Source organism: Sturnira hondurensis, unplaced genomic scaffold (assembly GCF_014824575.4).
Source record: "Sturnira hondurensis isolate 20B ecotype Veracruz unplaced genomic scaffold, ASM1482457v3 Scaffold0021354, whole genome shotgun sequence".
NCBI classification, from domain to species: Eukaryota; Metazoa; Chordata; class Mammalia; order Chiroptera; family Phyllostomidae; genus Sturnira; species Sturnira hondurensis.
The window spans coordinates 7280697-7306861 of record NW_028093985.1 but is presented as its reverse complement, the minus strand read 5'-3'; the positions used below and the strand labels follow the sequence as shown (position 1 = coordinate 7306861).

The window sequence follows — 26165 nt, the reverse complement described above, 5'->3', positions numbered from 1 at the left end:
CTCACATCAGAGCTTTTTGGAGAATTGCTGAAAAAATTTATCTTCATTCAAAAGAGAAAAACAAATAATTATCAGGAAGTTATTCTCCTGGCTAACAGGAAGCACTGCCTAAGCTAGTACATGGTCCTGGTCTTTAAAAAGTCCCAAGTAATATTTGTTGGGAATTAAACTGTCAACAAACCTTAGAAAATGCCAAGAAGTACTCAAAAAAAACAAATGCATATTTGAGGGGAAAAAACACAAAATACACACACACAACTGTGAGAACTTAAGACCACAAAGATTATTGCTGATAATGGTAGCTAGCTAGGGAGCCAGAGAAACAATAGGAAACACATACAAACAAAATTCTAAAACTGACAAGGGAAAAAAACATGAGACAAAAATGTACAAATAGTGTGGCAGTCCTATAAATTTTATCTATGAAATCATAGATATTACTACCTTATCTTTAATTACCATTTTAGGTTGTAATTTTCTAAAGGGTGCAAACTATTATCTTGCCTCTGCTATTAATATATAAGATTAAATACTATTTATTGGTAGGTATAGGTATTCAATAAATGTTTAGATTAAGATGATGATGACAACAATGATGATGGCAAAAACAATAGGCAGATGAAATGCAGCATTTAGGGACTTGGTACCTGTTAAAAAGTAATGAACTGCCACTCCAGAAATTGAATGCTTCCTTTCCAGACTGGTAGTATTAATTGTGACAGTGGAACAAAAAGAAGAGAAACCAAGCTTGGGATGTCCCACCTAAGCCAGATAAGTCAACACTAGGTCCTCGCCTTAAGGAAATAAAGAAGTTTATCTTTGTCACAATCCAATTGTTTTTAAGACATATTCAATTACTTAAAGAAAAATACGTCAGGTTACTACTCACCTTTACTAATAGTTTCATAGCAGACCACACATACTCTGGCTTCCTTTTCTAGGTATTGCAGCTTACACTTTCTATTACAACAGACACCACAAAATACCTATAAAAAATAAAATATCATATTTGGTTCTGTTTCAAGCATACTTATACCTACTGGAGGTAGGGGGAGGGGAAGACCAAACTCTAATCAAAAACCATTTTTCTTTTTTTTCAAAAACCATTTTTCTGATTATATAATTTTTCTAATCAATACAATAGGCAGTTATTAAAATGCTTTTATCTTTCACATAAATGAGGTTTCCCCAATTTAAAATTGTATCCTAACAAGGGGAATTCCTTTAACTCAATTCTGTTAATTGGAAGGCAACAAAAATTTTCTTTAATGAATAGTTTATAATTTAAAACACTATTTGCCCTGGCTGGTGTAGCTCAGTGGATTGAGCACAGGCCTGTGAACCACACGATCGTGGTTCGATTCCCAGTCAGGGCACATTGCCTGGGTTGCGGGCCAGTTCCCAGCGGGGAACTCATGAGAGGCAACTATACATTGATGTTTCTCTCCTTCTCTCCTTCCTTTCCTCTCTAAAGATAAGTAAATAAAATCTTAAAAAAAAAATTAAAACACTATGATTCTTTATCCAAAACCTTTAAAGTAGATAATTATTTTTCTGAAAGAGAGTAGCACATTTATGACAAATGCTGAATAACCTGACCTGACACCAGGCTAGAACCACACAATGATACTTCATTGTCGAATGAACTTAATAAACTCCCAAATGTCCCAACATCCCTAGCTCCCCAATAAAATGGGAAGAGTCAAACATAGCTTGTTTTTGCCATTTAGAACCAATTAGGTGTTTTTTCTCTCTCTGTGCTTTCTCCCCTAAAAAGTCTTAAACATTCTTATGGACACTAAAGCAATATTGTTCTCATAATTAACTGTTTGCTGGAACAATGGTCTAATCCCTTTTCATGTGTTTCAGGCAATTCAACAGTCTTTATATAATTTTTTTTATGATTTGCCATATAAAATATCTACTTGGAAGACTAAGAACAAAACTGCTTTTACCCCACCAAAAATAAAAAATAAAAATGCTGAATAAAAAATGCAATGTTATTTCTCAAAAATTTATAGACAATTAAGGCAGTCATAACACAAATGAGGTCAGCTTCACTGTGCTGATCCTTGTGTAAGCCAATCTGCTTTTGCTTTTGGTGTTTACCCAATCACTACACTAGCTGCAGAGTAGTCCTAAAACTAAGTATTCAAGGACAAACAGGAACTGGCTGAATTTGGAATATCTGATGTGTTAATGTTAGACAAATAAGGGCATGTATTCTTAGATTTTACAAAAATTAATAAACACTATTCCTCATTTTCCAGTACATAATACCCATTATGATGTGACATTTATTCAAGTCTCAAACCATCCATGACAGTACCTTCTATATTTCCATGTAGGTGAAAAACAATGATTTTAAACTAACTGAATGTTTTAACCATCTATTAATGAAATTTTTGTCACATAAAATTTCATTTACAATGTCCCAAAAGAATAAATGACTTAAAGATTTGTATAACTTACTTTCCCACACGCTCGGCAGTGGTGCCGCCGTTTTGTAAAAGTAAACTTGACTTGGCAGTTCATACAGTTTGGAGCTTCTGAATCAGGAACCCAAGTAGGTTGTTTCTGGCCTAAAACCAGGCCTTCTTTGCAAGTGTTTGCAGGTAGAGATTCTTCGTTTGCAGTTACAAGACTGGGTCCACCATCAGAATTACTTTCTATATCAATGTAATTAGAGTTGAAGCTAACCTGAGGATCAGTTGTAGAATCTGTTGTGCAAGAGGTTAGAGCAGTGGTATTTGTTATGCTGTGTTCACCTTCAGGCATATTTGGAATATCTGGCTTATTTGGTTCTTTTGAGCTCCTTGTTTTTGATGAAATGTTAAACAATTGCTTAGGTCTGGCCCCTCCAATGTGAACAGATTGACTATTAAAATCAGAGACTGATAATTCATTTGTAATCTCAGACTTACTGGTAGATAACCCTTGTTCAATTGGAATTGTACTTTTTTCCCTTAAAGAAATGCCACCATCTTCTGCTGTATTTTGTTTATCAACTGTTTCACAAATCATATTACTACCAGGACTTTCCCCAGTAGCTCCTGCTTCAGTGTTGAAGTATTTATTACTGATGTTTGTATCGTCTAGTTCTTTCACATGTACCTGATTCACCTGAAATTCTGTGTCATTCCCATTTTCTTCAAATGACTTTATGTCACTGGTCTGAAGATACTGTTCAGTCAGGAAAGCATCAAGTTCAGCATCACTGACTAGTGCACCACTTTTCATGCCTTCATCAATGTTAAAGTAATCTAGGTCTTGCCCACTGATAGCATTGCTCAAAAAAGGGAGGCCTTCACAATAATCAGGAGACTCTGGAGCATTAGCACCAGAAGGCTCCATTTGAGATTCTGCCACTATAGAAGAACTGGTGTTATTGGAATAATCCAAAGAGTCAACTCTGACTACTTTCTGGTCAGGATCTATCCTTCTGTCTCCCACCTTTTCAATTAGTGGCTGATGAAGTACGTTTTTATATTTTTCCTGTTTCAAAACATCAGTCTCCTTCAATGGTTCCCCACCTGGAATAATACTCTTCCGTATTTCTTCATGCATAGTCACTGTTTCTTGTACGTTATCTTCATGTTCACACTGATATAAACAATCATCATGCATTTTACTTTCAATTAATGATCCACACAAAGACCCGCGTACTGGAAGACAGGACAACGAGGAGTACATATCTTCATTTGAAACACGTAAAGCTGAAGAGGAATCTTGGATTACATCTTTATTATCTTTAAGATCTAAATTTGAGTCTTCTTTTGAAGACTGTTTTATAAATAGAGCAGTCCTATCTTCTTGAAAGAAGTCAGGTAATTTGAAATTTTCATCTCTTGAATTTGAATCGTTTAAGCACAAACCTTCATTTTTTGGAAGACCGCAAGGCAAAGCAATGGGGCTGTCTCCTTTTAAACATTCTGTGGCAGTTATGACTGTCCCGTGTACCTCGTCTTTTCCCACGCAGCCATCAGTTTTTACTAATTCACATGGCTGGGTCTTGTCTTGCAGGTTGTCTTTGGCATTAAGCATTTTGGAACTTTGTTGAGTCAAGGCAGATGGCAAGTTCAAATCAACAACAGGTTCTAACTGGTTAGAGTTCTTTATACCCTTTAAATTTTCTTTTCCACTGTAATTACATGAATCTGAAAGTGTTGCATCTACATTTATATTCAATTCTTCAGTTCTACTGATTTCTCTGTTTTGTAATTCACAGTTCACATCATTTTGTTCCTCTGTGACAGCATTATTACCATGGTCTGTTGATGAAACACAAAGAGCTTCTGACCCTGAATATAAATCCAACCCAGTCAAAGAATCGGCACTAGACTTAAAATCGTCTGGCAGTAATTTTTTAATATATTCTTCATTATTAGTTACATGAACTAAGTTACCCATGTCACTTATCAGATCACAGACAGGTTTATTACATCGTCCCATATATAAAGGCTGGGTTTCATCTGAAGTGCCACCGTCCACAGAAGAAAGAAGATCAAGTCCCGTTACATTTTTTTCATTTTGTATGGAAGTTAGTCCCTCATGTGTTTTCTCATTCAATGAAATCTGATTTGTTTCGTAGCATGTTTCTGATGAAGCACAACAATTAATGCACTGTTGATCTTTTGGTAGGGGTAGAGTTAACTGTGAGGAAGCCAACTCTGAAGAAACTGAACAGTGGTTATAATCATATGCATTTTGTCCATCTTGGAGATAATCTTGTTCATTATCTAATTGAAATAAAGATACAATGTTATTTAGGAGAATCAAATAAAAATTATTATAAAGATGATATGTTTTCTAAGACTTCCAAACTAACTAAACTTTATTTTGAGATTGGTAAAAACTCCAATTTTTTTTTTTTGGATTAAAAGTACTTGGGGTTTTCACTTTTGGCTGTTGGTATTACAAAGTGAAATAAATTCACTCAAAATAACCAATAAAAATCAAACTAAGGAATAGCTGAAAAACAATCTAACTTCTTTGTTCCACCTTCTAGTTTCCGTAATCTTCATTCTCTGGAATGAAAACACCATAGAATGGTAAATACCATCAGGAAAATACCATCTCTCATAGTAATGAAATACTGATTATGTAAAGCTTTCAAGTTACTTTTAGCTGGTCCATATGTTGGTTTCAAAGGTGTTTCTTTTAGCTATACTAGTATCTGGAAAGAAACTTCTAGTTATCTTCTATTGCTGCCTATTGGTTCCATTCAATATAAGAATGAATGAATATATTATAATGAAATAAATTAATCTTTTACAGAAGATAAACCATATGGCCCAAAACTAAATTTTGCTAAGAATATAGAATTCTATATCTGCGATATAGAATTTTGCTAAGAGTATTCTATATCTGTGATAACTGAATTAAAGATATTTGTAAATTTCATTAGTGACAAAAGTGAAAAACCAACAAACCTGGATTCTGTTCAAAATCATCAAGGAGTTTGTCCAAGTCACTGACTGCTGCTTTAAAATAACTGTCCATCCTACTTGTAGACTTACTCAGAATTTAATTCTTATATACCTAGAAAATAAAAAGTATGATAGTTCATTAAATTCTTGAATATATAAATATTATACCATCTACTGTGTGCCAAGAAACACAGTCAGGATACAGACACAAATTTATGAATATTGCTTCAAGGAATCTATAATTTAGTTGGGGAATTTACCTCTACATATATTAAAAAATGACATGAGAGCCAACTCTAACAACATAATATGCAAACATAAATTATTACAAATTTCACAACACATAAATAAATCACAGATCAAAAAAAATTCTTAACTGAAAGCTAAAAAAATAGTTATAAGTACTATATATCAAATAGTATAAATATATTACATCCAGATAAAAATACTGCATATAAAAGCTTGTGAGACTCAGCAAAAGTGGTACTTCAGCAGATGCCTAGGACCTGAGATGTTTATACTATTATAGAAAAGAAGACTGAAAACTTACAAGCTAGGAGCAGAAATTAAAGAAATAGAAAACAACCATACAGAGAGAGTTACAAGAAAACCAAAAGTTAGTTTTATGAATAAAGTAGATGAACCTCTGATCTGTGGCAGGAACTCCACCAAGTGAACCTGAGACACCCTGAAAGAATCTATCACTGACTAATGGGGTAACATCAAAAGAACACAGGAAACAAGTTGAAGGGCTCCTGCTGGCTTAAATGGGACAACTGGACATCAAACAAACAAAGACGGCAAAGGATTGAAAGCAAATCAAATAGATAAAAAAACAAGAGTTCATACTGATACTAAAAGCATAAACAAATCAACCCACCCACTGAGAGATTCTAGGGCACTAACTCATTACTCTGAAATTGATTCATTAAGGGAGAAAAAGCCAAGAATTTATCCTGCCCTTTCTTTACAAAATATGCTTTAGGATAACAGAATAGTTGCTGAGGGAAAGTTCTTTAGATAAGAATGCCAGCTAATAAATATAGATGGATCATTAAAAATCATCTGTTTGCATTCCCTAATACAATAAATTGAGTAGGCAATAGATTTCATCAATGGATGAAATTTAGATTAAAAGCTGGAGGGTAAACATAATGGTGGGGCCAGTCCAACATGTCTGACTCCAGTGATCAATTTCACCATCAATAAATATGGACAAATCAAACCTGTGCCTCATATGGAAGATACAGCATCATGTAAAAAGTATTCCTGCTTAAAAAAAATTTGAACCTGAATCTAATCAAGCTTTTAGAACTAAATACATGTTTACTGGAAATACAAGAATAGAGGAACAAGTTAAATGACATTAAAAGAAACCAATCTGCTAAATCCAGCAGATGGAATACTCTATGGGAGTGTTCCTCAAACTGTCTATGGTGAATGACCTTTTCTTTTTTCACTTCCAATCTGTTACAAACTGTTAGTTTTGTAAAACACAGTAAAGGAATACAAATTTTGTAATAATACAGCAAGCAAAAAATATACACTATTAAGTACACCCAAATGGTTGCCTAGAGCGAGGAACAGAGTAAGAAATGAGGGATAAGCTCTGGCTGGTGCAGCTCCGTGGATTGAGTGCGAGCCTGCAAACCAAAGGATCGAGGTTCAATTCCCAGTCAGGACACATGCCTGGGCCAGTTCCTGGCAGAGGACGCATGAGAGACAACTATACATTGATATTTCTCTCCTCTTTCCCTCTAAAGATAAATAAATAAAATTTTTAAAAAAAGAAATGAGGGATAAAACACAACAAACATGGAAGAAGACTTGGGGTAGTGAACACACAATACAATATACAAATGATATATTATAGAATTGTACATCTGAAACCTATGTAATTTTATTAACCAATGTCACCGCAATAAATTCAGTAAGAAAGAAAAAAGGCAACAAACGAGAGGGCTTTGCAAAGAACACTTTAAGGATAGTTACCATAAACTAAGGACACTTGAGGTCTAGAAAAAATAAAAGATGTTTTAAAGATGGGTTAAAAGCATTAGACAGAGCTTAAGAGAGAACTAAATGTATTAAAAGATCTATCTGGTAGATTTATTGGTAATTAAAAGAAATTACCAATAATGCAACCCAGAGAGACGAGGAAGAGAAAAATATGAAAAAGAGGTAGAGACATGGATGACAGAATGAGAATGGGGTCCCATAAAGAGAAGAGAGAGCATGGATCAAGTATATTTGAAAACAGAATGCTAGGAATTTTTCCAGAATTGATGAATAACCCAACTTAACAGATACAGACACCTCCCTATATTATGCAAAATAATTAGAGAGAAATTCACAGTTAGACTCCCTACAGTGGAACTTTTGAACTCCAAAGATACAGCAGCGAGAGAGAAAAGGTCAACTTCAAAGTAACAGTAATTACACTGGCAACAGATAACTTCAGTTTTCAATAACAATGATATATCATTCTAATTCAATACAGCATATCACTTCCTTTACTTTTATTTTTAAGCTGTAGTTATACCATCCATATATGAGTGCCCAAAACTTAAAGATATCAAAACAAACAAAAAGGAATTTAAAGGGAGACAATGCAGGAAGCAGAAGAAAATGTTAAAGAAATATTCTCAGAAAAAAGTAATGCAACTATGAAACAGGAAGGGGAAGCCATAAATAAGGAACATATGCAGAAAAAAATGATCATAAAAATTGATAGAAATGTGAGCTTTTAGGATGCAGTGAAAAGAATGCTTAGAGAGACAGTTATAGCATTAAGTACACATTTTTTTTTAAAAGATCTAAAAATCAGTAATTTAACCTTCCACCTTGAGAAACTAGGGGGAAAAGGGCAATTTAAGCTCAAAGCAAGCAGAAGATAATAAAGAATAGAGCAGAAATCAATGGAATTAAAAACAGGGAAACAACAGAAAAATCACTGAAACCAAAAAAGCTTTCTTAAAAAGATCAATAAAAGTGATAAACTAGGCTAATCAGAAATGAAAGAGAGGTCATAACTACTGATGCCACAGACACTTAAAGGAAAAGAAATATTATAAACTCTGCCCACAAATTCGAAAATTTAGATGAAATGGACCAACCCCTTGACACAAACTACTAAAATTCACACGTGGAGTAACAGATAACCTGAACAGTCTCATATCTATTAACAAAAACTGAACCAATAATTAATAACCTTCCACAAAATAAATCACCAGGTCCACATGGCTTCACTGGTAAACTGTATCAAACATCTGAGGAAGAAACGATAGCAATTCTCTACAGTCTCTTCTAGGACAAAAGAAGTAAACACTTCCTAGCTCATTTAGTAAGACCAGTATTACTCTAATACCAAAACCAGATAAGGACATTACAATAAAGAAAACTATAGACCAATTTTATTCATGAACACAGACTTAAAAAGTACTCAATAAAATATCCGCATATTGACTCTAGCAATGCATAAAAAGAATTCTATACAATGGCCAAGTGGGATTGATGCAGCTATGCAAGGCTGATTCAACAACTGAAAATTAATCAATGTAATCCATACTAACAGACTAAAAAATTATCATCACATAATTTTATTGATGTAAAACAATCTGACAGAACCATATACCTAACTCATGATAAAAACTTGGCAAACTATGAGTATAAGCAGAACTTCATCAATCTGATGATGAATATCTACATAATACCTATACCTAACATACTTCATTATGAGAAACTGTGTCCCTTCCTCCCAAAGACTGGGATGAAAGAAGGATGTCTTCTCTCACCACTCATATACAACATAGTACTGAAAACCTTGCTAGTGCAATAGGCAAAAGGAAATAAAAGGCACACTTACAATACAGTATAGTCAATGTACCTTTGACAAAGGAGCAAAGGCATTTCAAAGAAGAAGAGCAGTCTTTCAACACGTGGTCCTGAGAAAACTGGACATCCCTATACAAAAATATGAATCTAGATACAGACATTATGCTTTACATAAAAAGTATTTAAAATAGATAGTAGGCCTAAATATAAAATGCAATATTATAAAAAAACTCAACACTGTCAGAGGATCAATAATAAATTATGTCTGAGAAACTTGAAGAAAACATAAGAGAAAAATCTACATAACTTAGGGTTTGGTGATGAATTTTTTTTAAATATTTTATTTATTTATTTTTAGAGAGAGGGGAAGGGAAGGAGAAAGTGGGAGAGAAACATCAATGTGTGGCTGGTTGCCTCTCATGTATCCCCTACTGGAGATGTGGCCTACAACCCAGGCATGTGCCCTGACTGGGAATCGAACCAGCAACCCTTTGCTTCACAGGCCAGTGCTAAATCCACTGAGCTACACCAGCCAGGGCTTTTTTTTTTAATATGGTGATGAGGTTTTAAATACAACATTGATGCCATGATCCATGAAAGAAAATATTGAAAAATTCTATTAAAATTAAAATTGTATTTCATTGTCCCTGAAAAAGACACTGTTTAAGAGAATGAGAAGACAAGCCAAAGTCTGGGAAATATTATATTTTGCTGCATATAATGCACAGTTTTTTGCCCAAATTTTTTGAGGGAAAAATAAGGATGCTCATTATATGTGGGTAAAACCTGAAATACCTTGTATTTGTTCTTGGGTTTTGTAATCATTTGTTACCTAAAACTTCTTGTACCATAGTATGTTAAAAAGTAAATGCTAAAATTCCTTTATAATACAAAAAACAAGTATCTAAATATATCTAAATATAAATAAATCACAAATTGAATTAAAAAATTAAAACAAAAAAAATTTTTCCTGAAAGTTTGGGCCCAAAACATGAATAGACTCTATACACAGCAAAATATGGTAATAGTTGCAAAACACTTATTTGATGAAGAACTTGTATCTAAAATCTACAAAGAACTCTTAAAATTTAATTAAGTAGACAATAAACAATCTAATTAAGAAATGAGTAAGTTCTGAACAAACACCTCACCAAAGAAGATACACAGATAACAAACATTTGTCTTTAGGGGACTGCAGACTAAAACAATGAGATACTGTTTCACATCTACTATGATGGCTAAAATCCAAAAACCTGATACCACCAAATGCTGCAAAGATGCTGAACAGCAGGAACTCTTATTTATTGCCGATGAGAAGGCAAAATGGTACAGCCACTTTGGAAGACAATTTGGCAGAATCTTACAAAACTGAACGAAGTCTTACTATATGACCCAGCAATCATACCACTAAGTATTTATCCGACTGACTTAAAGATTTATGTTCACACAAGAACTTGAAATGTTTATGGCAGCTCTATTCATAATTGCCAAAATTCAGAAGCATCCAAGATGCCCTTCAGTAAGTTAATAGATAAACTGTGGTACAGACCTGTAATGGAATATAATTCAGTGATACAAATAAATGAGCTATCAAAGCCACAAAAAGCCATAGATAAATCTTAAATCCTTACTGCTAAGTGATAGAAACCAGTCTAGAAAAATCTATGTACTATACAATTCTAATTGTATGACATTCTGGAAAAGGTGAAACTACAGAGACAGTAATCACAGTGACTGCCAGTATTGAGGGCAGGGGAAGATTAAATAGGTAAAGCATGGTGGATTTTTAAAAAATATATTTTACTGATTATGCCATTACAGTTGTCCCATTTCCCCCTTCACTCCCCTCCACCCTGCACACCCCCTCCCCTGACATTCCCCCACTTTAGTTCATGTCCATGTGTCACAAGTTCTTCAGCTTCTATGTTTTCCACACTATTCTTGCCCTCCCCTTATTTTCTACCTACCGTCTATGCTACTTATTCTCTGTACCTTCTCCCCCTTTCTCCTCCTCCCACTCCCCGGTTGCTAACCCTCCATGTGATCTCCATTTCTATGGTTCCACTCCCGTCCTATCACATCTAGCAGTCCTCTTAGTTTGCTTTTGTTTTAGCTGTGGTTGTTAATAACTGTGAGTTTGCTGTCCTTTCACTGCTCATATTTTTTATCTTCTTTTTAGATAAGTTCCTTTAACATTTCCTATAATAAGGGCTTGGTGATGATGAACTCCTTGAACTTGACCTTATCAGAGAAGCCCTTTATCTGCCCTTCCATTCTAATGAAAGCTTTGCTGGATAGAGCAATCTTGGACGTAGGTCTTTGGATTTCATGACTTGGAATACTTCTTTCCAGCCCCTTCTTGCCTGTAAGGTCTCTTTTGAGTAATCAGCTGACAGTGTGATGAGAACTCCTTTGTAGGTGACTGTCCCCTTATCTCTTGCTGCTTCTAGAATTCTCTCCTTCTTTTAATCTTGGCTAGTATAATTATGATGTGTCCTGGTGTGTTCCTCCTTGGAACATGTTCCTCCATGTCCACCTTCTTTGGGACTCTCAGAGCCCCCTGGACTTCCTGGAAGTCTATTTCCTTTGCCAGACTGAGGAAGTTTTCCTTTATTATTTGTTCAAATAAGATTTCCACTTGTTGCTCTTCCTCTTCCCCTTCTGGTACCCCTAAAGTTTGGGTGTTGGAATGTTTAAAGGTGTCCTGGAGGTTCCTAAGCCTCTCCTCATTTTTTTTGAATTCTTGTTTCTTCATTCTTTTCTGTTTGGTTGTTTCTGCCTTCCTTCTGGTCCACTCCATTGATTTTTAGTTCCAGTTTTGTTTCCATCACTATTGGTTCCCTGTGCATTTTGCTTAATTTCACTCAGGGTAGCCTTCATTTTTTCATTTAATTTGTGATTAAAATCAACCAGTTCTGTGAACATCCTGATCACCAGTGTTTTGAACTGTGCATCTGATAGGTTGGCTATCTCTTGGTTGCTTAGAAGTATTGGCTCTGAGCCTTTGAGCTGTTCTTCTGCTTGAGCAGAAGATGTTTTGGTCTGTTTGCACCTGTTACATGAGGGGCGGAGCCTGAGGTGTTCACCCGGGCAGGTCAATCCAGTCCCTGGGTTGTGACGCTGTATGTGGAGGTGAGGTCAAAGAGGGAGCAATGGCACTTGTTCCCCCTCTCTCAGATTTTGGTCCCCTCTGCTGCTTCCTACAAGCAAATTGGGCCCTTCTGGTGCTATTTCCCAAGTGTGTGGGCTTGTGTATATTCTAGGACCCTGTGGGTCTCCCCAACGAACTCTCCTGTGAGGCTGAGCACCTCTCCTGGCATCTCAACCCCTGAAAGTTTTTCCAATCAGTGCTTTTAGGCTTTATTTCCTATTGCTGGGACCCTGGGTTGCGCAGTCTGTCTCACTAACCGTTTTGAAAGCTGCCTGGTTTATCTGCACGAAAATGTGTGTCCGAGATCAGCCAGCCGCCTTGCGTGCCTCACTGGGTTTGCTCCTTTTCTCCCTGCGCCCAGTCACCAACCACCACCTCTTCCTGCCCAGGACCCCTCCCTGACGGCCACCGACTTCGCCCCTCTTACCAATCTGAATGAATAGTTTGTTGTTGTCAGACTTCCGTACAGTTCAACTTTCTGTCTGTTTTGGTTGTGTTTTTATTTCTAAATCTTTGTTGTCCTTAAACTTGGTTGTGCGAGGAGGCACAGTGTTTCCACTTACGCCTCCATCTTAGCCCGAACCAGAACCTCATTGTCTCAGCACAGTGGATTTTTTGGGTAGATAAACTATACTGTATGATACTGTAATAGTGAATACAAGACATTAAGCCTTTTTTAATATCTATAGAACTTTAAAGTGAAAAGAATAAACCTCAATGCATGCAAATTTTAAAAAATTATTTAGAAGCTCAGGGGATCTCCCAATGGAATGCAGAATGTGACAAAAGAGTCTAAATGCATTACAAATGTATAAAACAACCCCACAGAAGGGAGTGAAGGAATCAAGTGTGGCCTTGGGAAATGAGTGGAGTATGCAAGACTAAAGGCAAAAGGAACACAAGCATTACAATCTAGTTGATAAAGTGATTTCCTATGAGGGTACAGGTTAACAATTCTGAAGCCAGTATACATGTATACTGGAACTGAAATTAGGTAACTGGATGGCTGATGGTAGAAGCCTGGTTTCTCTCTGTAGAGAGAAAGATTAGAGATAATTAAGGAAAGGAAGCTAGAATAATCCATGTAGTAATGGATTTAGGTTTGAGACATCAGTGTAAATAAACCCTTGTTTAGCTTAATATGGCACAGATGATTACACATAGAAATATATATAGATACTACTGTATCTATATATATAGAGAGAGACATGTATATAGATACTAATTATAGTATCTACACAACTATATATGCAATATATAATAGATTCTATATATACCATAATTACATCTACATGGCACATATATACATGACATATACATACATATACACACTATATGTATATACATACAACACACACATATACACTATATAGCACATACACGATATATACTGTATGTGTACATGCATATCTATGTATGCTATATGTGACTATGTGTGTACATATAGTACCTATGCCGTATATAGCCTTTTATATATCTATATATAATTGCATATATACTACATATACTATAATCACATACATCTATATATATGATATATAGATATTGGTATACATATATACTGATACCTATACATACATATATGTGTATGAATATGTATCTATATAATATGTGTGCGTGTACACACACACACACATCTTGTTCTGTCAGCTGAGAGGGGCCTAGAAGCAAGATATCTCAAAGATAACAAGCATTTAGGGCCCTGATCTTGGTTTCTCCAACAAAGGAATCAATGTTCCTTGGAGAAATGACTAATTCTAGGGCTGGGACAGGACATACATACAAGATGAGCATGGAGCATCTTATAAAAAAGTACACACGTGTGTGTGCCCCACACATACAAAAAAAAGGTAGGAATATGCCAAAAAGGTAGGAATTATGTTGGCTACTGCAACTGAAAGAGCTCCCAAGGGCCAAAGGTGGAAGGAACTGAACAGTACTAGGTTATAACCCAAAGCATTAAAAAAAATCTATGAGATAAATAATTAAATAAATAAATGGGGGAAATAAATAAATAAATAAGGGAACAAGACATATTTCCCATGCAAAAAGATTCAAAATAACTTATGCAGATATTTTGCACTTAAGGAAGTGGAACATAACTCACTACTCAGATGTGTGCTGCACACAGTAACTTTCTAGAGAGCATAGTATGAAAAATATCTTCACAGTGGTAAAACCTGACAAACACGGCCTCAGGCTTGGGATCATGGTTAAGATCAGTGGTGTAAGTCATGCTGACAATACGTACCCTCAATATGATGTGATAAGAATGGCACTTTATCTCTGTTGTCTTCCTCCCAAAACATATTACCACAACCTAATCATGAAAAAAACATCAGACGAATCCCAATAGACATACTACAAAATGAATGACTCAACACTGTCAAGAGGATCAATAATAAATTATGTCTGAGAAACTGTCACAAGCATGAGGAACCTAAGAAAACAACAATACTCAGTATAATGCAGTATCCTGGAACAGGAACTAGTCTATTAAGAGAAAACTGAGGAAATGTGAATAATGTATGGACTTTAGATAATAATACTATATAATAGTGGTTCATTCATTATGACAAATGTACTATATTATTGTGAGATACAATAATAGAGAAAATGGGTATGGGATATATGTGAACTCTGTACTATCAGTGCAATAATCTTGTAAATCTGAAATTGTTCTAAATTTAAAAACTATTTAAAAAATGAAATCAAAGCATTGGAAAATATAGTTGAGAAAATATTCTAGGAAATAAAACAAATGAAAGGGATGGAGAAAAGGAGAAAAGATTAGAAATTAGAAACTCAATCTAATAAGGTCTAATATTCAAATTACAAGAAGTCCAGAAAGAAAGTGGAGGGGGAAAAAAGAAAGAGTCAAACGAAATAAATACCCCAGAAATGAAGGGTATGATTCCTAGGTGGAAAGGACCCATTTGGGGCCATACACAATGAGTGAAAAACCCTTACCAAGGCATATCATTATGAAGTTTCAGAATACCTAAGTGGTTTAAGGGAAGATCACATCATTTCATACCACTATTTGCATCCCCCACCTTTCCTTTCCCCAATACTACTGACCACCCTGTCCCACCCTGCTCTCTTTTATCTTTTTCCTAAAGTACTTACTTTACAACTTTCTAACATTTTGTATAGTGTATTTAATTCATTTGTTATTTACCATCTAGAACCACTCCCTATGTGAATTTAAGCTCCGTGAGGGAAGAGATCTTGTATTTTTGTTCACCCATATATTCAAAGTATCTTGACCAGTGCCTGCCACACACACACACACAAAAAACCTTAATAAATAATTAGTGAATAAATATAAAAGCTTCCAGAGAGAATTAAAAAGGGCTATCATTTTGCAAGTAGACTTCTTGATAGCAACACTAGAAGCTAGAAAACAATGGAACCATGCCTCCAAAATTCTTAAAGTAAATAATTTACAAACTAGAATTCTATACTCAGCTAAGCCATTAATCAAGTGTGAAGGTCGAATAAATAAACATGTGTAGACTTGTGAGAACCCACCCCCAAATTTGCCTGCCATTCAATCTTTCTCAAGAAGCTACTAGAAGATGTACTCTACTGACATGAGTGAGACACTAAGAAAGCAGAAGACCTGATATCCTGGAAACAAACTACACGACACAAGGAAAAACAAATGGAATTCACAGAAGAGCACATAAGGACACTCTGGGAAGAAAGCTGTGCAACTGGCCTTGATCTTAACCCCTCAAGATCAACACACAATGACAATTACAGGAAAAGTGTAAAAAAAAAACCAAATGATCTGATGTGTTTGAATTTACGAAAAGGAGATTTATCTATCTTGCCTGAAGGGTTGTTAATACATTAAACAGAAGATATAAAAGATATATTAAAAAGATTTAAAACACATTTTAACTCCAGGAAAAACAAAAAAATCATATAAGGAAATACCATCACAATATACTACCAGACTCAGCTGCACACAATATTTACATAATTAAATGATGTCAACACTAAATGATAATTCAAATAAAATTAACACAACTAATTTTTGAACATAATGAAGAGGGGAGGAGCAGTGCCATGCAGTGTTTAAAGGTGGAGGTTGATGTAACAAACCTAGACTCTGATTTTCTGTAACAGGAAATTGGTAAATAACATCTAAAACTATGGTAGAATGGAGGTAGAGAGGGGAAATAGCTGTATAAGCAAGCATGCTATTTTTAACAAATTAGAGGTAAAAAAAGAGTTGAATAGTCATTACTTTAGGAGACGCCTTTCTCAATAAGGTTTCTGTGAGACAATTAAGACCTACTGCCCTAAGGCATTCACTTTACGTAATAAATTAATTGCTCTTCTATACATCTAAATTGTTATTAGTTATATACCACCCTTGGGGGAGTTAAGAAAATAGTTGCTCAAATAATTTTCTTTATTTTGTGATTCTGATGAGGAATGCTGATTGAGAAAAGATACTTCTAGAGAATGGGATGCAAGGAAGAGAAGGACTGAAAGAGAAAACTATTATTTTTCATTAAGTCTTATAGTATTACTTAACTCTTTATGTACCGGTATACCTTTGATAAACATAAATATTACATTAAAAATAAATATAATAGTAAAAAGTAGTAAAGGAACTCTGAATATAGCACATATTAAAAAATGAAGCACAGGAACTGAAAGATCTAGAAATAGTTTCCCATTAGAGAAAGCCAAAGGATTTTTCTAAAAAATTGTGGAGTTCAATAAATATTCACAAAATATTTGTCTATATAGCAATGTACTATTCATTATATTATTTGATGCTTTAAAAGATATTAAAAAGGTAAAGTAATCACAAAATAATGTATTCTGCCCTAGCTGGTGTGGCTCAGTAGATTGAGCGCTGGCCTGCAAACCAAATGGTCATTGTTTAGACTCCCAGTTAGGGCACATGCCTGGGTTGCAGGCCACGTCCCCAGTAGGGGGTGCTTGAGAGGCAACCAGACATTGATGTTTCTCTCTTTCTCCCTCCCTTCCTCTCTCTCTAAAAATAAATAAAAAATAACATATTCCAAGAATTTGTAGATTTGATAAAGCAATACTGTACACTGAAACCTAAACATGAAATCTTACTAAACTGCACATACTTCCCATTTCAGTCCACCAAGATGTATTAATACACACTGTGCCAGTAATCTACCATGGACAGAAGATACAAAAGAAATGTAAGCCTTTCCCTGACTGGTGCAGTTCCACAGGTTGGGCGCCGTCCTCCTAACCAAAAGGTCACAGGTTAGATCCCCAGTCAGGACATGCCTGGGTTGAAGGCCAGGTCCCCGAATGGGGACATGGGAGAGGCAGCCAACTGAAACTTCTCTTGCACATTGATGTTTTTTTCCCTCTCTTTCTCCCTCCCTTCTCCTCTGTAGAAAAATAAATAAAATCCTTTAAAAAGAAAGGGAGAAAGAAAGGGAGGGAGGGAGGAAGAGTCCTGACCGATGTGGCTCTGTTGGGCCTCATCCCATAAGGTGAAAGGTCACTGGTTCCCTTGGGGTTGAGAGATGTGCCTGAGTTGCAATTCCAGTGGGAGGCAACCGATGTTTCTATTGCACATCCATATTTCTCTCCCTTTCTTTCTCCCTCCCTTCTCCATTTGAAAATAAATAAAATCTTTTAAAATGCTCCCTGTTCTAACAAGTTTCTCACACTTACATATGGTAACCTGTTTTAGGTAATATGCTTACTCAACTTATGCTTACTCAATTGGCCATTTATGTTCTCTCAGATTTACAAAATATTTACAATATTTACAATATTTACAAAACAGCTTTTGAAAATCTCTTCATGACTTAAAAAACTGGCAGCAACATGAAAGATTAATCAGAAAATCAACAAGAATAGTAAGGAGTCACCTAAAATGGTTAAAGTGACAGATGATGAGGGCCTGAACTGAGACAGTGAAGTACAGATGGAAAGGAATTAAATATAAAAGTGGGTAAAGAGTAGGATCTATTGGAGAGTGAAAACAAGGTAGAATGCTGAGGCTGCTGCCAGGCTTCCACGGTGGATGACTATGTAGATAGTGCCACTGACCACGACAGGCAATAAATACAAAGAGGAGCAGGACTGAGGGAAAAATGAGTTCACGTTTCTACTGTGGTCTGATGTACCTTGAGAACATCCTGTGGGAGATGTCCAACAGGCAGTTGGCTATAAGGATCTGGACTGCAGGAGAGAAGTCTGAGATAAAGAATTGGGAACTGGCAGCAAGAGATCACCTAGGAAAAGAATATAGAAGAGGACAGGAGCCTGACATCAGGTAAGTAAATATCATATATAATTAGTGTTCCTAAAGCCACACTAGATAAAACTTTGCCCAGAATTAGATGATGTATTTCTACAGAAAAATATTCAATATGTAATGTTAAATGACAAAAAACCCCTCCAAAGCTACATGCTTAGTACAAACCGATTTTTACAAGTATGTTGTAAAAAAAAAAAAAATTAGCCCTGGCTGGTGTAGCTCAGTGGATTGAGGTCGGGCCTGCAAAGCAGGCGATCGCGGTTGGATTCCCAGCCAGGGCACATGCCTGGGTTGTAGGCCAGTTCCCAGCAGGGGACACACAAGAGGCAACTATACATCGATATTTCTCTCCCTCTCTCCTTCCCCTCTAAAGATAAATAAATAAAATCTTAAAAATAAATAAATAAAAATAAATAGTCCTAGCATAGGCATAGGAAAAAAACAATAGAAGAGTAAGTGCCAAACTGTTAATAATGGTATCTATTTGAGATTATATAAGCCTTGTACATCTATATGTCTCTATAGTATTTCACTCAAGAAGTACTATTTTTATAAACAAGAAAAAACGATAATTGTTCTTTTCTAAAAAGTTATAGCATGTATCCTTGCAATATAAAAATGTAATAAAATCTGTTAGAAAAACACCTGGACAATGGACTATCAAAGAGCAAATAACACGAACATACAACTTGTAAAATCATGAAAAAAATGTTCAATACACAATTTGTACTATCAAAATAATGCAAATTAAAACATATCATTTGTTGCCCACTAAATCAGAACACAATTTTTTTAAAGATTTTATTTATTTATTTATCTTTAGAGGGGAAGGAGAGGGAGAGAAACATCAATGTATGGTTGCCTTTCATGCATCCCCTGCTGGGAGTTGGCCTGCAGGGAACCAGCCTGCAACCCAGGCATGTGCCCTGACTGGGAATCGAACGGCGATCCTCTGGTTCGCAGGCCCGCGCTCAATCCACTGAGCTACACCATCCAGGGCTCCAGAACACAATTTTTTAATAATAAAATTACTCAATGCTGGTAAGGGTATATAAAAAGAGCATCTCAGACATAATGATAGAAGTAAACTGGTATACCCTTTCAGGTAAACAATGTGACAACATGTATCAATAACTTTCAACAAAATTCTGAACATTTGATCTAAATTCTCTTTAGAAATTTAAGAAAACAGCCCTGTCTGGTGTGGCTCAGTGGATTGAGTGTGGGCCTGAGAACCAAAGGATCGCAGTTCAATTTCCAGTGAGGGCATATATACCTGGGTTGCAGGCCAGTTCCCAGCAGTGGACACACGAGAGGCAATCACACATTAACGTTTCTCTCCCTCTCTCCTTCCCTTCCCCTCTAAAGATAAATAAATAAAATCTTTAAAAAAATTGAAATTTAAGAAAACAGTCCAAAACAACTAAAAATATGCAAAGATATTTCACCAAATCATTAATTCAGACAATCTAAATGCCAGCATTGGGACACAGCATAAAATTATGCAGGCATCAAAAGTAATGTTCATCAAAACTCTTTTAAAAGTACATACTCTACAACCTAGCAATTCTACTAGTATAGAAACCCTAGCACTTGTGCACAGGAACACATCATAATGAACTTTTGTTGTGCAGTATTTGTACTAGAGTAAAATTTTGAAAAACCTAAATGCTCAATACATTGGTACTTAAATCAGCTTTCTCAGACTAAGGTCTGAGATCTTTTTAGGGGTGAGGTCCTTCCTTTTCCAAATATACATCAGTGTAAAGATGGATTTTCTTAATATGCTTCAGCCTAAATAAGATGGTAGGCCAGATTGAAGAGAGAAGCAGATAAGAGAACCCAGCTATCTTCTAGTAAACCAGACATTAAAGCGATGTGCAAAAATGTAAAGCACCTGGCTGGTGTAGCTCATTGAGCTATGGGCCTGAGAACCAGAGGATCACGGTTCGATTCCCAGTCAGGGCACATGTCTGGGTTGCAGGCAAGTTCCCAGCAGGGGACATGCGAGAGGCAACCATACATTGATATTTCTCTCCCTCTCTCCTTCCCTTCCCCTCTAAAGATAAATAAATAAAATCTTTTTAAAAAATGTAAAGCAATGCTACCTTTCTCACTAAATTTTTAAAAATATATTTTTCAAGAATATCATTTAATATATAATGGCTTATTATTTTTAATGAACAAACATATTTTTAAATATTCTGAGTTTTCACTTCTAAAATGGTAAATACACTTCATTAGAAAACAAAACTTTTAGTCTTTAATAATTTTAAGCATGTAAAGAGATCCTTAGACCCATCCGGTTAAATAAGCTATGATACCATCATATTATGTAACATTATGATTGGGAACGATAACTTAGCTTTATCTATAATGTAACTGTTTCAAAAGACATCTGAAATTTAAAAAACGTTACATATATAAAGATTTTTTATCACATGGGAAAATGCTTAAAATACAATGTCAAGCAAAAAAGCAGCCAATCCAACTGCATATAAAAATCTCATTTTAATGAAGAAAATAGCATGGAAAAAAGACTCGAACATAAAAAGTCAAAACATTAACTGTGGTTGATTACCTTTAAATAAAGGAATTAGAGTTGATTTTTCCCTTATTCATTATTATGCTTACAATTTTTTTTACATTAAGCATACAGTTTAACATCCAGGGGAGAAAATAAAGAAAAAATTTGGTGCAAATTTATATATTTCTACTGGATCAAACCATTCAACTTCTGCCAATTCAAAAGACTACAAATTCAAAATAATAAATGAAGAAACCTAATTCGACCGACAAATTGCCTATCTTGTTAAGACATTAATGTATCAAATTTATGGGCTAGTTTCCATTAAGAGTCTAACAAGAACACCCTTAATCTGGAATACAATTTGCGATGACGGTAATACAAGTCACTAGTTTAAAAGTTAGGTCATCTTTTAGCCTTTTTCAAAGGTACCAGGGTAAAGATAATGGATAAAGAATACTAACTCATCCTTCCTGTTTAAAATGATGAAGGAAATGGATCCGTGTGGATGACATTCACAGGAGGGGTCGACTCCTTTCAGTGAAGAGGCTACCACTCCGCAGGAACAAGTCCCCTCCGCAGGCGCAGCCCCTCCCCTGGCGCGACCGACTGCCCGGGGCACGCTGCCGTCGCCACCCGCTGCGGCCCGGGGGGCGCTCCCTCGGCAGTGCCAAGCACTCCGAGAGACCAGAGTAGGTAGCCCCGGACCAAGAGCCAGCAGATGCCCAGACTAGGCTCCAGGCCTGACCCGGTCTTCCAGGATTCACAGTGGGGACGTGAGGCTTGAGGGTCTTGATTCTCTGGCCCGCGGAGGGGGAATGGGAAAGGAACGGGTCCGGTGGCCTGGCTCGGCCCCCGGAAGAAAAGGAGAGCCAGACCAAGACCCTAGGGCAGAGCGTCCAGTGGCCACCCCGCCCCCTCCGTGAGAGCAGCAGGAGTGAGAAGCCAAGATGCTCGTCACCGGAGGCTCTTACCTCCGCCCCACACCTCTGTCTGCCGAGCTCTCTGGAGACTCGCTGCGACGCTGCGTCGAGGTCCGAAGAGCACGTCCGAAACGGAGTCTCGGGAGTGTGCGACGTCGGCTCCAGGTTAGTTCCCCAGATCTGGGAATGAGCAAACTGCGCAGCCGCAGGCGCAGAGCCCTTCCACCGGCTCTCACGCCTCCTCCCTTCGCGTCCTCGGCCTCTCTAGTACTGAGGCGCCTGCGCGCTGAGATCCGAAGCCTGAGCCTGGGCTCGGGGCTTCTTACCGGAAGTGCCTGAGGATATTCCTCGGTGACTGGATTGCGGAAGATCGGCCTTAGCTCGACCTCAGTTTCCCATTACAGGTTTCGGAATCGAGGTCGGGGAGCGACCGGCGCCACTATTGGGCCTCCTTCGTCCTTCGCTGACCTAGAAGCGGCTCCCTTCGCCCTCATCCTCAGGCGTCCTCAGCCGGCTCAGCGATCCGGCCTGCACCGGACACACCCGCCTGGCTGACAGCTAACCTGGCTAACGCGTCGACTCGCCGCGCTGCTGTCCTGGAAAACCTGTTTACTCCAGATTTATTTTGCAAAGCCCCTGCGCCCCGCCCCCGCGGCCGCCAGGAAAATGCTCCTGACCCTCCCGGAGCTTCAGGCCCCGCAGCTGACTGGCCATTTCCGTCGGCGGCCTGGTCCCTCCCTCTCCCTGGTTTAGTTCTGCTTTTTCTAACAGTGGCCACAAGGAAAGCTGCCTCCCTCTAACAACGAAAACTAATCTGATGGAGAAAAAAAATGGCATGCATGTGATACGTATTTCTGCTTGTTGGGCTTTACTGTTTTTACCACGAGTTTCTTAAAGTTTAAATGAGGGAAGAAGAGACAGCTCCGTGAGTTGTGGGATTAAGGAATCATTACTGGGTGGGGGGTGGGAGGGGAGAGCTCATCAACTGATAACAGGTTTTACCAGTTCAGGTTTCATAACTAGCCCCTCAAAACTTGCACTAGTCACAGTATCTCGGGAGTATTTCAGACAGATGTGATTATGGGGAAACATTTAAGAATCAGTGCTCAAATCCTAAATCTGCAATTGACAAGGTTGTTATCTACTCGATGTTACTTTTCTCTCTCTGATCTTGAGTTTCCTGAACCCTGAAATGGAAGCATGTGGTTTTAGTGTTTCAACAGCAAACCTTTTATTGGTTGCTTAAAATAATCTGTTGAACACCTGATATGTGACAGGCACTGCGCTAAATGCTTTGCTTATTATTTCATTTTATCCTAAGACTAATTTTGGAAAGCATAGTGTTTATTTTCTTTGTATTAGGTGTTGTTCACACATAAATAAAAATGAGATAACTGTCCTTGTGGAACCACAGTTAAATAGTATGCAGGGTCCAGAAGTAATATGTGCTTGAGTGTGGTCGGTAGGGTAATAATATGGGTTTAATAATTTATAGTTTTAATGTGAACATTTCACGTAAAATGCCATATGATGCTTGAGTGTGATATTATTATGTTACAGTTATATGCTTATGACTTTGTAATAAAAAAGGTGTTATTTGTGCCAGACTCTGTATGTGTGTACATATACATACATACATATTTGGAATAAAAGTACATAGTACAGTGTGAGGGACAAATGATAGTAATAAGAAACACTAAGAACTTAAATAGACAAATGGCAGATGTATATACATAAATAGTCAATTCACAAAACAGGAAATTTAAGTGCCTACTATGTATTTTGCTAATGTTTAAGTAATGAAAGGAAGACCAAACATATTATTTCCCATGGATCTAATCAGCCAGCTTGTTTAAAATATGAATGAACTCCATTGGTGAGAACAGAATGAAATCAGCACTGGTATTTTCTTTGGGATCTGAATTAGGACAAATATTTTGTGAAGTCATTTGTCAGATTCTACTAAGAAATGTTCGGATGAACTAATTCAGTAATTTTCCTTCTGCAAGTTGTAAGGAGATACTCCAGAATACAGAGATTTATATGGAGTAACAATAAGGAAAGTAAACAAGTTATCCAAACAAATGTCTTTTATATAGAAATGCAACTGTACTTTGTTATCACATTTATTTGTTGATCAGCGTTTCCTCTGTGTAGTATAGTATGCTAGGAGTTATAAAGAGGGATAATTTGTGATTTTTGCCCTGAAGCTCACCATCTACTCTATTGCTCTTTTATTTACTACCATATATGGTTGAGAGATTGCTGTAATATAATACAATTATTTGTACATCAAATGCAGGGTCAAAAAAGAGTCCTCAGAAAAGTCTGAGTAATAATTTCTGAAAAATTCCATGTATCATCTTTAACTTCTGAAGATCCAATTTATAAGCAAATGATTTCTGGGCTCGAAGAAATCATCCCAATTGTAACATATTTGGCCAATTTATTTCTTAGACTGACTAGTCATTGCCTGAATCATCAGCAGTTTATTTTGAAAGGTAATTAGAATCTTGATTTTAAGAGGCTTAAATTCCACAGTAATATGAACTTGTAAAGCATTCCCTCTTCATAAGTAATATGAGTGGAGGAAATACCAGAAGCAAATGAAAACAACTATTAGAATTATTCATTTGTTTCATGGCTGGTCTAATACTAACAAGCAATTTTAGAACTAGGGATTAATTTCTCTAAAACACATAATGTAACCTGGAACTGTTAGTTAACCATTAGTATTTAAGCACTACATAATCATGTTTTGACACTCAGGTTATGAGAAAAGGGGCTAAAACATCTTATAAAAAATTATTTGTTTCAGGGCCAATAAATCAGCTATTGAAGCAATGTCACTAATAAATAGTTACAGCATGAAAGCTAGTTTTGTTTTTTTAATGATAGAAAACTTTGGAAAAATCCACCAAAATACTAACTGGATTATATTTTGAAGATGATATTATGAGTGATTTCTCTCTTTTAGTTGTCCATATTTTCTATGTTTTTTCTAATAATATTACTTTAATAATCCAAGAGGGGAAATGGAACATTTTCTTCTAAAAAGTATTGCTGAGCAGTACATAACCGAATCTACCCCATTACCTTGCGTTTATTTTTGCAGTCTTTGCATACAACATATTGCATGACTGTGAGTCAAAGGAGAGAAATAACCAAAAAGGATGGATGAGCACTTGTGTCTAGGTGCTGTCTGAGAGGTGGCAGCAAGATACAATCACTCCCAGGACTGAAGTCTGATACAGTTTCAGCATCATGACACAAGTTCCCTTAACAATAACGTCATTACAATTCTTTGCTAAATATTTCCAGTTCTCTCTTCTGGGCATGTGATGGCAATGCACTTCCCAGCCACCCTGTAGTTGAATAGGGTGATGTGGCCGATTCAAGCATACGTGTCATTTTTAGACTGGACTGTTTACTCATCAATGTGAGATACTCTAGAGCTTGCTTCCCCTCTGGCACAACAATAGGCAAGACTTGATATTGTCTTGATATTGGCAAGACTTGATATTGGCTGCTCCATCAGTTTGAGTCAATGAGAAATTCCAATGAATAAAACACTTCTGGGGGAGTGCCAAGGGGGAATACAACAAACCTTGTTATATGCTGGTGAGATTTTTGGGGTGGCTTGTTACTGCAACAAAACTTAACCTGTCATGGCGGATAAACTTTTATGCCCCTGAGATTTATGAGTGGCTATTCTGTGCTGTATAAAACACTGAGGCAGTGATTCAAAGAGGGTATCTGCAACAGCATTGTTTTCTAATGTGTTTTTCCTTCACAGGGGAATTGCTCTATACTCATAATTGTCATGACTTGCCAGGTAAATAAATACATTTGTTGTAAGATCAGTAGTGAATTTTTTATTTTAATTTTTATTGTGGGAAAGATCAATCACATATAAAAGTAGAATATTGTAATAAATCATGTACCTACCTCTCAGCTTTAGTGTCAACAACTCATAGTCACAGATCCTACTTCATCTATACAATAGACTCACTCACTCTAC

General features: G+C 36.6%; 1 protein-coding gene across 4 annotated transcripts in view; it reads right to left on the bottom strand.

Annotated features, from left to right (window-relative positions):
- ZFYVE16 (zinc finger FYVE-type containing 16) overlaps positions 1 to 22555 on the bottom strand; it is a 53234-nt gene extending 30679 nt beyond the window's left edge. The window contains exons 1-5 of one of the 4 annotated variants that reach the window (XM_037032033.1): positions 22196 to 22278; positions 18561 to 18668; positions 5433 to 5541; positions 2473 to 4739; positions 890 to 986 (exon numbers count right to left, since the gene is read on the bottom strand). In XM_037032033.1, the coding sequence (XP_036887928.1) occupies positions 890 to 986; positions 2473 to 4739; positions 5433 to 5502 (2434 nt within the window). In that variant the 5' untranslated portion in view covers positions 5503 to 5541; positions 18561 to 18668; positions 22196 to 22278. Of the gene's footprint in view, positions 1 to 889; positions 987 to 2472; positions 4740 to 5432; positions 5542 to 18560; positions 18669 to 22195; positions 22282 to 22470 lie in introns of those variants that run through there. The other 3 variants (XM_037032034.1, XM_037032032.1, XM_037032035.1) reach the window with 3 other exon arrangements.
- Positions 22556 to 26165: the final 3610 nt, after the last annotated feature.